The sequence below is a fragment of the Sciurus vulgaris genome (genome assembly GCF_902686455.1).
Source record: "Sciurus vulgaris genome assembly, chromosome: 1".
NCBI lineage: Eukaryota > Metazoa > Chordata > Mammalia > Rodentia > Sciuridae > Sciurus > Sciurus vulgaris.
Window position 1 is genome coordinate 51,382,060 of NC_136461.1, and position 15,294 is coordinate 51,397,353.

The following is a 15,294-nucleotide window of genomic DNA, read 5'->3' on the forward strand; positions in this document are numbered from 1 at the left end:
GCTAAATTACTGAGGCTGGCTTTGAACTCAAGGTCCTCCTGCCTCCTCCTTCCAAAATGCTGGGATTACAGGTGTACACCATTGTGCCTGCTGTGTGTGTGTATCTTTATTTATTTTTATGTGGTGCTGTGGATCGAACCCAGTGCCTCACACACATTCTAGGTGAGCACTCTACCACTGAGGCACAACCCCAGCCTGAGATACTTTTTAATTTGCATTTTTCCTTTTAGAATTCTAAGACTTGAGATTAAGAAATTTATCTGTGGGGCTGGGGAGATAGCTCAGTTGGTAGAGTGCTTGCCTTGCAAGCACAAGGCCCTGGATTTGATCCCCAGCACCGCAAAAAAAAAAAAAAAAAAAAAGAAATTCATTTGTTCAGGTCATACAGGTTTTCTTCTTTTCTTCTTCTTTGTCTTCCTCCTCTTCTCTTCTTCCCCTCTTCCTTTTTATTTATTTATTTATTTTTTTGCCATGTTTGGATGTCAAACCTAGGACCTCATGCATGGTAGGCAAGCACCCTATTACCGAGCTACATTCCCAGCCACTTATATAAACTTTTTTTTTTTTGTTTCGTTATTGTTTTGTTTTGTTTTGAGATGGGGCATCATTGTGTTGCCTAGGCTGGTGTAGAACGTGTGAGCTCAAGTCATCTTCTTGTCTCAGCCTCCCAAGTAGTTGGAACTATAGAATGAGCTTCATACAGGTTTTAGAAATGAATGGGGAAAGACTATTTAAAGAAGAGAACAAAAACTTTCATAAGTATACCAGAGGACAAGCACAATAATTCATTCCAAGCCATTAATTTAAGTTAATGTGAAGCAAACCTTGAAGCATATTGTAATACCACTGGTTAGAAAACATTTAGTGTAGCCAGGTGAGTAGCTAAGAGAAATCTGTCTCTTTGGGATGGGTAGGAGGTAAAACTGTATATTCGAGAATTTTTAAAGTGTATTTTGTAAGGTATACTTTGGTGTTCTTTGAGTAATTTAGTGTAATATTTAATTTTGTAAAATTTAACCTAATTTCTGTTGATATTCAGAAATCATTGACATTGATGTGAATGATGAGGAAACAGTAAAAACTGATTGGGTTCTACCTTGATTTAAGCATGTAGACATGAGCCTCTTAATCAAGAGAACCAGAAAGTAAAAATGAATAGAACAGAGGGAAATTATAGTCTTCCGTGATGGAAATTATTGTTCAGATGGTAGTTTTTGATAGTAGATGTATAGGTTTAATAGGAAAGTCAGGAAAGTGATGACGTTTTTTCCTCCTCTTAACTAAATCTTTAGTTACCAACCGGAAATGCTATTTCGGATTTTAAGGAATAATGCTTATTATTTTCTTAGAAAAGCAGTCGAAGAAGCAAGACACCCTGATTTACAAGGAATAACTATTTATGTTGCACAAGATTGTACAGGTAAGGAATGTATAAAATACCAATTTTTAACTGTTTTATTTGGTTAGACCTTTCATGCATGTTTAGTTTATCTGCCTTCCCAGTTATTATAAATGATTTTGAAAGTAGAGATACCATGTCTTACACATTTTTGTTCCTACAGAGCATGGTAAATATAAGTAGTATTTATTAAATATTTTTATTGAATATATACTACAAATTTTAATTATAATATTAAAATAGAATTTCCTAAACGATTCCAGCATTTAAAATGACTATTTTAAAAGAGATAGACAAATTTAATACAGTTATAAACTTGGGCTACATGTGTGCCAGGTACCATTTCATTGATGGATATGTTTTAAGGAATGAAAATTTTGAGTTTATTTTAGAGGAACTTTATATGTTTTTCATGGTGCTTCAGTAACTCATCTAGTAATGATGTAACTATTATCTGGATTTTTGTGTTGTTTTGGGTCTTCCATTGATCAACATCTATAGTAACTTTGAAACTTTGTTAGGGATAAAATAGAGTCCTTAACTTTCTAATAGAATAAAATAAGCCATATCATGCTATTAAGTTTATTTATTTTTTTATAGAAAAGCTATTAATAGGGTAAACTATTAAAGTTTTGGTAAAGTTAATTGTACTTTAATCATATTTAATAGGTTTAAGGTTACTCATAACTAACTAGTGTAGAAAGATTGGTTGCCAAATTATACATGTATTTTTGTTTGGCCTTTTGTTAAGGTTAATTTCCTTTTAAAGAAAGCCATAATAATAGCTATATAAAAATAAAAGTGGTAATTTTTCGGATAAGCATATACAGTTTGCCAGTACTATGTTCATTTGTCAGGAGGTTTTTACAAAGAAAATTTGCTGTGTTAAGACCTGTAAGTGCCCGGGTGTGGTGGTGAAAACCTGTAATCCTAGCAACTTGGGAGGCTGAGGCAGGAGGATCTTGAATTTAAAGCCAGCCTCAGCAATTTAGTGAGGCACTAAGCAACTCAGTGAGACCCTGTCTCTAAATAAAATACAAAATAGGCTGGGGATGTGGCTCAGTGGCTGAGTGCCCCTGAGTTTAATCCCTGGTTCCCCCACCCTCCAAAAGTAAGTGTCAATATGTACTTAAGTGACTCATCATTAAGTGAATTTATAAATGCTTTTTGTTCTTTTATTGGTGTCAGTCAGCCTTGATCTTTAATCATTATATATAGTTTCTAATTAAGCAAACAGTACAAAGTTCCTCATTATATAAGTGGTTTGTTGTAGTTCTTTAAATTTTTATTACTCATGTTTAATGAATCCTATTTATACCTTATACCGAGTATGAGGTAATTCATGTTTTCTGTTCTCCTTCAAATATCTCTACTTAGATATTCTACAAACCCTTCACAGTCATCCTGTTTAAAACGAAACTATGATTTCCCTTTGTCTTACCTGCTTTTATTTTCTATTTTCTCTTAAAAAAGAGGATCTTGTGCACAGGTTATTCAAGGTAGAACCTACTCATTCTTGGATGTTTATCCAACACTCCTGTCTAGCCAGTCAACAAAAACTTACCAGTTACTCTTAAAAATGTTCCTGAAATCTGTTCCCCTTTTTAACTTTTATGTTTTTTTTGCTCTCATTGATTTAGATCATACCTTATCTGTAACTTGGGCCTTGACTAGATTTCCCTTTCTTCCCTTTTTGATCTATCTAATCAAAAAACATTGATCATGTTGGTTGATTTAGAAAAACCTACAACTAGTTGCCCATTAACTCTAGTCTCAGATTATCTTAGCATTTAAAGCACATGAAGTCCTGTACAATTTGTCCAAAGCTACATTTTTAGTATGGTTTTCCAATGCTATCTTCCATACTTACTATATTAAGGTACTGTCAACCTTCAGGTTGTTCTTTGGACATGCTGTTTTTTTTTTTTCCCTCCATGCCTCTGTGCATATTAATTGCCTCTCTGTGGAATGTCCCTTTGCGTTTTCATTACTATGACCAAAATACCTGATAAGAACAATTCAGAAAAGAAAAAGTTTATTTTGGGGCTCATTATTTTAGAGGTTCAGTCTAGAGTTGGCTGACTCCATTGCTCTGAGCCTGAGGCAAGAATATCATGGCAGAGTGCATGGTGGAAGAAAGCTGCTCAGTTCATATGCAGTGTGGGAGGCAGGTAATATGTGCTTGCATGCAGGGAACCGGGGACAAAATGTAATCCTAAGACATACCTCCAGTGACATGATTCCTTCTCCCATACCTCACCTGCCTATAGTTACCACCCAGTAATCCATCCAGTTTATTAATCTATCAAATGGGTTTATCCACCAAGTAGGTTATAGTTCTCAGAATCTAACATTTCACCTTTGAATATCCCTGCATTGCTTAATGCATGAGCTTTTGGGGGGGAAATTCCATATCCAAACCATAACACCCTTATTATTAGAATCTCTCTTGCAGACTTTAACTTGTTTTTTAAAAACACATTTGAAGGTTATACCTTTTCCCAACTCTGATCAGGCAGAATTAGTTATTTTTCCTCTGTGCTCTATAACATTTTAGAAATACTTGTGTTAAATATTGTACTTGTCATTCACTTGTGATATCACCTTATAATTATCTCTTTCTCCTTGTAGATCAGTGATTGCTGAGGGGGTTGAGGAAGGCTATTAGAATCATTTATGTGAGAATCATCACTGTAATAAACCTCTGTAACAGAATTGAACTATGATTTGCCCTTATATTTGGGGTGGGAAGAACACCTAAACAATTGAGCTAGACACTCTTTTTTTAAAAAATATTTTTTAGTTGTTCATGTACCTTTATTTAATTTATTTATTTATATATGGTGCTGAGAATCGAACTCAGTGCCTCACATATGCTAGGCAAGCACTCTACCACTGAGCCACAACCCCAGCCCAAGCTAGGCATTGAAGTCACAGTCTTCTCTAGCATAAAACACATCAGTAAATATCAGGGGCTCAGTAAGTGTGTATCAAGTGAAGATTAAAGGTAAGAGGCAATTTCATCAGGCAGAATCATTTCTAGCTTTGGTTTAGAAAGACTATGGGAAATGAGGAAGCTGGTGATCAGAAGAATTCTATAACATTGTAAATTTGGAATTTAAAGGAAAGAGCAGGACAAAAGCAGCAGAATTTATTAGCTCTTCTGAGAAGAGCAGAATTAATTTGGTTAAACTGATAGGTAGTGTGGGTGGTGAAGCAGGTTTTGAATAAGTTTATTTTGAACAAAAGTCTTTCTATATTTCCAAAAATCATCCTATTTTCTTTTGAATTATTCTACCTAGGCTGTCACTGCCCCCCACCAAAACTGGTCTTATCAATAATTTCATCTTGGGAAACCCAGTGGTTACTTCTCAACTCTAACATTACTTTGTCAGCTGCATTTGCTACAGTTTTTGTTTCCTCTTCCTTGTACCCTTTTTGTTACTTGCTTTTTAGAACACTGAAAAGGTTTTCCTTTTACCTCCTGTCTGTTCCTTCACAGTCTCCTTGGTTTTTTCCTCACCTCTTTGATTTCTAAAAATATTGGTGTTTTAGTGCTTAGCCATTAGATTTCATCTCTGTTTCTGTCTACACTGATTTGAATACACCCAGTATTGTGACTTCTCAATATAATCTATATACTGGTAATTCCAAAATTTATAGGTCCATCCTGGTTCCCTCCCCAAACACTAGCCTTATACATTCCTAACTGCCTACTCAACCTGCTGTCTAACAAGCGTCTCAAATTGATCATATCTAAAACTCAATTTCCCGTTCTCCTTCCTACGTTTCTTCTTTCCCTGGTCTTTTGTGTTTTTGTAAGTGAAAACCATTTTACTCTTTTGCTTCTACCAAAACCCCTGCAAGTCACCTGAATCACACTTTTTCTCCTTCACTTCTTAACATTTAAGAGTGAGTCTCCAGATATTTGAAACAGTCACTTTGCACTACTTCCACATGAACATCCCTTGACCAGTCCCTATTTTTACAATGAGTGCCTTTGCTCAAGCCACCGTCATCTCTTCCTGGAAAACTGCAGTGGCTTTCTAACTCTTCTCTTCACTTCAGCTCTCACCCCTACAGTCTGTTGTCAGTACAGGAAGCAGTCTTTTCAAAGGAGTGAATCAGATCCAGATATTCCATTCTCAAAAAACTCCTCAGTGGCTTACTGTCTTACTCAAAAACTGATCTTTTCAATGGCTTTCAAGACTTCTTCCCTAATCTCTAACTCCCATTCCTTACTGCTGTATCCTGCGCTTGCTTCCCTCCAGAGGCATTGACCTCTTGTTCTGAGAACATGCTAGCTGTTTAGCTGTAGGACCTTTGTACTTGCTGACCTTTCTATCTGGAAGGCTCTTCCCCTACCATCTTTATTACCTTGTTTCTTACTTTCTTTAAGTTTTCACTCAATGTTTTTATCTTATAAGAACTTCCCTGATTACCTTATTTCAAAATTGTCTCCCCCCTCAGCATTTCCTGTCCACCTTTCTTTGTTTTTCTTTAAAGTACCTTGAGCATCTGACGTATTTTGTGTTTTACATTTTAATGTCTATTTTTTCCATTAAAGCATATGCTCATAGAGGACAGGAATTTGTGTTTTACCTACCGCTGAAGTTCCAGTGCCATATAGTAGCTACTTAGTAAGTATAAATTGAATACATAAATGAGGTAGATATTTTTAACATGCGGAGACTTTGGTAATAATGTCAGAGATCAGATGACTGACTAGTGGAGGGGACAGGGGAATTAGGGTAAAAGTCTTCTGAACATCACTTTTCTAAAATTGAATATGTGTTCATTATGTTTTCCTCAGTTTACAATTCTGATGTAATTGATAAACAGAGTGCTTCCATGACCTCTGGTAATGCAGATGACAAAGCAGTTATTATTTTAGTTCCCGTTAGACTTGGTGGAGAAAGAACGAACACCGACTACCTAGAGTTTGTGAAGGTATGAAATAAGTACTCGATTTTCCTAAGTCAGTTCTAGCTGATATGAAAAAACAGATGGTCTGTAGTCTTCTTTGTACTAAATGGGTAGTGATGTGATGATTTTACAGTTTATGTTATAAAGTTTGACATTAGAGGTTTTAAATCTCTTTTTTAAATTGCACGATCAGATATGAGTGTGTGACTGTGTGAAAAATAGAATGGTTTATGACAAAATGAAAATCCTTTCAATATTTGTACACAGATGTGACATCTATTCAACACAGATGTGACAATAATCAAAATGTGTAAGATGGCTACAATTCTATTATTATGATTTTTAAAATATGTACCTTAGTTTATTCTTAAAACTAAACAAATCAGTGGTACATGCCTGTAATGTCAGTTACATAGGAGACTGAGGCAGGATGATTCCAAGTTTGAGGCCAGCTTGGACAACTTAGCGAGACCCTGTCTCAAAATTAAAAGGGCTCGGGACGTAGCTCTGTGGTAGAGTGCTTGTCAAGTACACACCAGGCCCTGGGTTCCATCCCCAGTACTGCAAAACAAAACAAAAACAACCAAACCCAACAACAACAAACTAATAAAATATTATCAAATTAATTATTGAAACAAAAATTGCCTTTTCTGCCAGTGCTGTATTATAGTTTGTTTTCTTGTACCATCATGGGGTTAATGAGAAGTTAAGATTATTTTTATAGGCAGAGAAATGAAGATAATATGGGAGCTTTCTAACATTGTTTTTTCATAATAATCTGTTAAAAATCTGTTATGTTTCAGAGCATATATTTTGTTCCTTGTACCAAATGTTGTATCATCTTGTTCTGGGCACCAAGATATTCTGTTGTGAGAAAATAACTCTTGAAATGTTTAGTTTCTGATTAAGATTATAGTCTTTATATTATTTTCATAGTTTCAATAAAATTCTCCATTTTTTAGGAGTCTATTTCAAGGCCTGAATTGGATATTTCTTTGAATGGAGTGTTATGGGATATAGTAATGTTGAAATATAGTCTATATCTTTTATGATTCGGTAACAATTTGTTCCTTATGTGAAGCATTAATCCCATATATCATCCATATGTATATAGATCATCTGTCCTTAAGCTAGAGTGTCCCAATTCAAAAAATTTGGAGCAGCTACTTTCAATTTATGATACATGGAAGTCTTATAGCTGATACATTGGATTTTCTTTTTTTCTCCACATTTTTTCTTGGCACATTATAGTGGTACATAATGGTGGGATTTGTTGTTACATATTTGTACATGCACACAATATAGCAATATAATTTGGCCAGTAACCCTCCCTATCATTACCTCTTCCCTCTTCCCACCTCCTCCTGGTCCCTTTCCTTTATTCTACTGATCTTCCTTAGATTTTCATGAGGACCCCCCCACCCTTTTCTTGTACTTTTTCTTCTCTAGCTTTCACATACGACAGAAAGCATATGACCCTTCATCTTTTGAGTTTTGCTTATTTTGCTTAACATAATGGTCTCTAGTTCTATCCATTTTCCTGTAAATGACATAATTTCATTTTATGGCTGAATAAAACTCCATTGTGTATATATACCTCATTTTCTCTATCCATTTATCTATTGACAGACACCTAGGCTGGTTCCATAGTTTAGCTATCATGAATTGCGCTGCTATAAACATGGGTATGCACGAATTGTTCTAGTATGCTGCTTTGATTCTTTAGGATAAATATCAAGGAGTGGTATAACTGGGTCATATGGTGACTCCATTCCTGGTCTTTTGAGGAACCTTCATACTGATTTCCATAGTGGTGGTACTAATTTACAGTCCCACCAACAGTGTAAAAGTGTTCCTTTTTCTCCAAATCCTCTCCAAATATTATATTATTTGGAGTCTTGATGACTGCCATTCTGTAAAATGAAATTTCAGTGTAGTTTTGATTTGTACTTCCCTAATTGCTAGTAATGTTGAACATTTTTTCATGTTGGCCCATTTGTATTTTTTTTCTCTTGAGAAATGTCTGTTTAGTTCATTAGTCCAGTTATTAATATGGATATTTGATTTATTGGTATTGAGTTTTTGGAGTTCTTTATATATCTGTATATTAATCCTCTGTCTGGAGGATGACTAGCAAAGATTCTCTCCCATTCTGTAGGTTCTGTCTTCACATTCTTAATGGTTTCCTTTGCTGTGCATAAGCTAAATTTAACTTGATACTATTCCATTTATTAACTGTCAGCATTATTTCCTGAGCTTTAGGGAGTCCTATGGAGAAAATATTGCTGTGGCTTTATGCAACTCTTCTAGGAGTTGGGTAGTTTCTGGTCCAATCCCTAGGTTCTTTGTTCCATTTTGCGTTGACTTTTGTGTAGGGTGAGAAATAAAAATCTAGTCTCATTCTTCTACATATGTATAACCAGTTTCCCCAGCCCCATTTTCTCCAGTGTATGTTTTTGGTACCTTGTCAAGGATCAGATGACTATGTCTGTATAGATTTGTCTCTGTGTCTTCTATTGTGGATTTTCTAAATAGTTACTAAAACTTTGGAGGCATATTTGTTATTAATAGTAACAATATTGTATATATAGAGAACATATGAATTCCCTAAATATAAGTGGAATTTTGATGTCTGATGTGGGCTCTTTTAATAGGGTTATTGGTGAAATGTCAGAAGTTCTGGACCACTTCATCTAGTGGGTCTTACAGTTTTCAGAACTTTAGTTCTGGCATCTGACAAGGGCTGCTTGCTGTGTCCTGACATGAAGATAGACATGGAATGACATGTCAGAAGAGCAGGAAAGAGTGGACCACTCTCTCAAGCCCTTTTTATAGCAGCATTAATCCATTCATGAGGGTGGAAAATCTCAGTGTCTGAACAAAGATCCCTCTTTTTTATTTTTTTTTTTTTTGGTTCACCTCTAGGTAAGTTCTAACCAATTCTGTCTTCTCACTACTTGAGAAGATTAGAAACTGATAAAATCTTGAAAGTGATTCCTTTAGCCAAGTCTGGTGGAGTGAGCTTCAGATGGCTTACAGCCAGTTGTGAAGACTTTGCTACTTGCTGAAAATTGATAGCATTCATCATGGCCATACTGCCTAATGTTCCCAAGTGATTCATGGGAGTCTGAACTTACAGTGAAACAAGACACTTAGATTAAGCTGTTAAAGGTTGTCCTCAGTACTGAGCATTTGGGAGTCAACACAATCATGATTGTTACTCTTACTTTTATACCACTTTCCAATTTCCAATATTAATTTATCTCATTTTACCTTCACAGTCGAAACTAGATTGTTTTTATAAAATAGAAAAGATATAAAATAGGTAAGTGATACATTCAAGTTCAGATAACAGACTGGTAGTAGACCCTAGAACTTTCATTGTTTTTATTTTTTTTTCCAAATTTTCCCCTAAAATAAAAATGGTTTGAAGTGTAACATTTCCTTGGACATTTGTTAATTTGATTTTACAGTAGTCAACTAAAGTAAGAGAGCAGTGACTATTGAGACATTTAAAAATTTCAATTATCAGGTAAAAGTGTCTGAAATGGTTGATGTGAAGTAGATTATATGGTGGGTGGTTATGCTTGGCCAGAGGGGGTGGTTGATCAAAAGCCAAAATGAGAGTATGTAAAAAGGTGTTTCTCTTAGAAGTGAAAAAGGTAGTGTGTCTTATAGTTATAAAGAAAGATAATCATCAACATTTCTTCCTTCTCCTCCATCTCCTCCTCCTTTTTTTTTGGTGGTCAGCAGTCATTTTTTCCTGACAAACCAATGTACATTACAGTTTAAAATGCATTATTCAGTTCTATTTTTCAAATTTATTAATCAAGGAAATTCCACAGTATTTCAGAGATGTTGCTTTCCTAGCATCCGCTGCATTCTATGAAAAAGAAATTTGGGTGTATGTCTTGTCAACCCTTAAACTACAGGAGGTTTATTTATTTATTTATTATTTTAAGGACTTGGAACAAGGAAAATCCAATATGTTCTTTTTCTTCAGCAAGACAAATTAGGACTTTCCTTTTGACTGATTGCTTCAGCCTTATTTATTGCTTCATGGATACAGCTCAATAAATTCTTCCTTTGTATAACTGAGAAGAAGCTCTTTTAGGAACTAAAAAGTGTTTCAAGTTTCTAAAGATACAGCCTCTTACGTGTAATGGCATTCTAGTTCCTAATCTTCTAAGTGTTTATTGCTAATCTGCTCTAGTCTGTTGCAAAGAAAATGTAGATGTCAAGAACCAAAGTCTTCTGATGCTTGAACCCATTATTTTTCTGAGGAGAGTCAGTGCTGATTCTTGCTATATATTTCCTTTTTTCTTTCTGAGCTATGAAAGACTTATAACTTTCACTTCCTCATAAGTTACCAGGACATAAACACTCATTTTAGCTGATCAGATTGCCTTAAGTTAAATTAGGCACCTTAGTTATATCAATGATTTTTATTTGGGGGGAATGAAATAGAATCCTTAATGTTAAGTAACTGCATTAGCATTAAGTGTTTATCTTTTTTTGGTTCAATTTTTTTTTTTGTGTGTGTGGTGCTGGGGATCGAACCCAGGGCCTTGTGCTTGCAAGGCAAGCACTCTACCGACTGAGCTATCTCCCCAGCCCAATTTTGTTTTTTTACTTAGTGCAGATTAGCTAAAATGAGCTGAGATTTTAATTGAATTTGCCTATTCTGTTTCATATTTTTCAGTTCAGTTCTTTTTAAAAAAAAAAAAAAAGAACCTGATATTTTTACAAGATTGAAATATATGAAGTTGTTCTTTAGTGGGTGGTTTAGTTTGTTTTATGCTGCTGTAACAATACCTGAGCCTGGGTAACTTATACAGAACAGAAATTTATTCTCTGACAGTTCTGGAGCCAGGGAAGTCTAGAATCAAGGCACTGGCATCTGACAAAGGCCTTTTTGCTGTCCTGGACATGAAGACAGACAGACATGAAGTGATGTGGCAGAAGGGCAGGAGAGAAAGAACTGGCTCCTTCAAAACCTTTTGTATAGCAGCATTAATCCATTATGAGGGTAGAGACCTCACTACCTGAACCAAAAGACCCCAACTCTCAATACTATTGCACTGGGGGACAAGTTTTGAACACATGTATTTTGGAAGGGACAAAAACATTCAAACCATAGCAGAATGTTATTTAAAACATTGAGAACCTGCAGCAACTTAAATATTCATACTGAGAGTTTAAGCACATTTTGTTATTTTAATTAGAATATTGTACAGTCATTAAGTGTTTTAATATATAACTATTTTTATTATTTGAAAAGAGATTCATGATAAAATGTGTTATTCCGAATGCTATTAATGATGAGTTCTGGGTATATAGAATTTAGGGTAATTTTTGTTTTTTTTCTGTATTTCTGTGTTTTTTTTTTTTTCTTTGACCATTTATTATGATGATAATGATGGTAGCGGTGGGTGACGGTGGTGATGGTAGTACTTGGGTACCACTGAGCTACATCCCTAGTTCTTTTCATTTTAAATTTTAAGGACAGGGTCTCACTAAATGCTGAGGCTGGGCCTAGCATTTGTGAGCCTCTTGCTTCAGCCTCCAGAGTCATTGGGATTATAGCTGTGCGCCACCATATCTACCTACCTATTGTTTTTAACAAAACAATTAAGTTAGGACATTTGTCCATATACAGATGCTCTTCACCTTACAATGTGGTTACATCCAGTAAACCTGTTGTAGGCTAAAAATGCATGTAATACTCCTAATGTACCAAACATCATAACTAACAACACGATAGAACGTTGTGCTGAATTTCAAGTTTAGAGTATCTGTTGTATCTCTCATGATCACTTGGATGACTAGAAGCTGTAGCTCACTACCACAGCCCAGCTCAGTATGCTAGCTTGGAAAAAAGGTCAAAATTCAATTCTAAGTATGATTTATAATGGATGTGTATAACTTTTATACCATGTAGTTGAAAAATTTTAAATCAGACCATTTTGTTTGGGGGCCATATATATATTCTTCATTATTATGTCCTTTAGATTTTAGAACATCTTGTTTAAGAGAATTTTAGCGATTTAATATTTTGGAGTTTTATAACATGCTTTATCATTACTAATGTTTTATAACATGTTATAGTTAATGCAAGAACTATTATTGTTCTTTTTAGACATATATGACAGTAGAATGTATTTTAACACATTATACATGGATTATAATTAGGATTCCATTCTTGTGGTTGTACACAATATGGAGTTTCACTGGTTGTGTATGCATATATGAACATATGAAAGTTATATCTGATTCATTCTACTGTCTTTCCTGTTCCTACCCCTTTATTCCTATTCCTGACCCCCCTTCATTCCCCATTATCTAATCCAGTGAACTTCTGTCCCGCCCCTTCATTGTGTGTTAGGATCTACATATCAGAGGGAACATTTGGCCTTTGGTTTTTTGGAATTGGCTTATTTCACTTAGCATGACAGTCTCCAGTTCCATCCATTTACTGACAAATGCCATAATTTCATTCTTTATCATTGAGTAATATTCCGTTGTGTATATATATACCACATTTTATTTATCCATTCATCTGTTGAAGGGCACCTAAGTTGGTTCCATAGCTTAGCTGTTGTGAATTGAGCTGCTATAGTGAATGACTGCGTCACTGGTAATTGCAAGAACTATTGATTAGATATTCATTGATGCCTAAGGACATTTTTAAATTGACTTCACTGGACATTTTTTAAAGGTATGGAGTTATTTGGCCCAGCTTAAAGAGTTTGCTTGTAATAGAATATTTATTATACTGAGGGGCATACTGAACAACTTATTGAGATATGCCTGATATTTTTGATTAGTAAAATAAATTGACTTTGGATACTATAATTATTTTCCTTAAGTTGTTTTTATTAGTCTTTATGTTTATTCCAAATGAAACCAGCACAAAGAAATGTGTCAAATGAGTGAGTGATTTGATTAGAAAAATGGTTTTCAGTTTGGGATTTGAAAACTCAAAAAAATTTAATGAAAACAGTCATGAAGTCTAAGAACTAGGGTTAGCATTGCAAAAAGCCTGATGGAAATATTACATCAGTCACCATAATGCTGTCCCAGCTAACCAGAAAGCCAAGTGTTGGGGCTTTGGCAGGAATTTTATTGCTTTAATGTGGTATCATTTATTATCTCTATCTGGCACATAGTAATAGTTTAATGTTGAACAAGCATGCTGATCAGATATATTTAATTATATTAATGTTGAGTGATTTAAAGAAAGGGGAAGGCTGTTTGGAAAAAAACAATTTCAGAACATGGGGGCAAATGTAATAAAAATGGTAACTAATTGATGAAAAGTTTGGGAACTACTAATACTGGTAAAATAAATTGAGTTGTTTTAAGTAATTATCATTTGTTTTCTGACTAACTCTGTTTTAATTTATTTTGGCAGGGCGTTTTAAGCCTTGAATATTGTGTGGGTATTATTGGCGGCAAACCTAAGCAGTCATATTACTTTGCTGGATTTCAAGGTTAGTGATTTGGTAAAATATATCTCTTCATTTTCTTTTTAAAATCAGGAAGTTAATATGAGATCAGCTGGAAACAGTATAATTAACAGAGCAAAAGGAGTACCTTATACATTCATCAGTCCTGCCGTAGCCACTCATCTGTCATTTGGCTCACGGTATAATTGGGTTCTGTAAAATGTATGCTTAATTTCTGTTATTGCATAAACAAGGCATAATTTATTGGTCTCACCGAACTTTAGAAGCCATAGCTGCCACGTTCTGGCAGTTGCTATTCACATATTTACTTTTTACCAGTCTTAGTGGTGCTAGTTGATGATAAAATGACAAGCAATATGTTCTTCCTGTCAGGACAGAGAAGTACAATACATTTTTCATATGCAAACTGTAGAATATAATTGTGTGTTTGTGAAAGTAATTTTATCACCAAAAATTAAATGACAGTCTCATCACTTTATAAAAATTCTGCTTATACAAGCATATTTGATTATGCAAAAGTTAATCTATCCTATGCAAACCTATGTTTCAGTCAATGAATATCAGTGTGGCAAGCTGTTACTCCTAGAGTTTTTTTCAGCTGTTCTACATAGAAATTGGATTGTAAGCAGTGTAATAATAAGGTGTTTTTTGAATTACTTGTCTTCTGTTTTGTCCTTGTAGATGACAGTTTGATTTACATGGATCCTCATTACTGCCAATCTTTTGTAGATGTCAGCATAAAGGATTTTCCTCTTGAGGTACTATATACATTTAGAGCTAGTATTGTTTTCTTATCACATGGAGCAAACTAATTATTTAAAAATGTGCAAGATTGCTGTGCTTTCATTATAACAGCAAGATAACCATGCTGTATTATAATTACAAGTTAATAATTATTATTTTTCTTTCTTATAAAATTATTGTCAATACAGTGGTCAAAGGTTAAATGCTTTGTTGCTGAATTTTAATTTAAGATATACTTTCTTCTTCATTTATCTTTGTCTCCAACTTGTTAGATACCCAGTCCTACTAAAATAAATGATCAAGCCTCTCAGTAATTTTGTAGAAAGACAGCTAAACTGTACTGAAGAATTTAAAGTGTGATAGGTATGTTTTGTAAAAAAGAGAAGAAAGGAAATAAAAAAGAAGGTGAAAGACTTGGGGTAGAGTGACAAAATAAGATTATCTACTAAATTATTTAATTATTATCTACTATAGTATTTGAATTTTAACTTCTAGTTAAGGAGTTTTTAGAAGCTTAGTTGGAATCTAATATTTGTTTAGTTTTTATTTCTTATCTTCTTTCCCCTTCAATAGGTCATTTAGTGATCCAGTGTTTTAATTCAGAAAATTTTGTGAGTCCTTAAGTGGGATATGTAATTATGACACGGTTTTAGATCTTGTTTTCCCAGTAAATACTTTATAGACTAAAATAATTTTGTATAATATGATAATCAATTCAACAGCATGCATGGGTCACTAATACTCAAGGGCTTGGCA

General features: G+C 34.4%; 1 protein-coding gene across 1 annotated transcript in view; it reads left to right on the forward strand.

The window, feature by feature from the left end:
• Positions 1–15,294, forward strand: part of ATG4C (autophagy related 4C cysteine peptidase) — a 130,889-nt gene that overhangs the window by 54,371 nt on the left and 61,224 nt on the right. Inside the window, 4 exon segments of the mRNA XM_079127109.1 lie at positions 1,350–1,420; positions 6,213–6,349; positions 13,740–13,818; positions 14,476–14,552. Coding sequence (XP_078983235.1) covers positions 1,350–1,420; positions 6,213–6,349; positions 13,740–13,818; positions 14,476–14,552 — 364 coding nt within the window.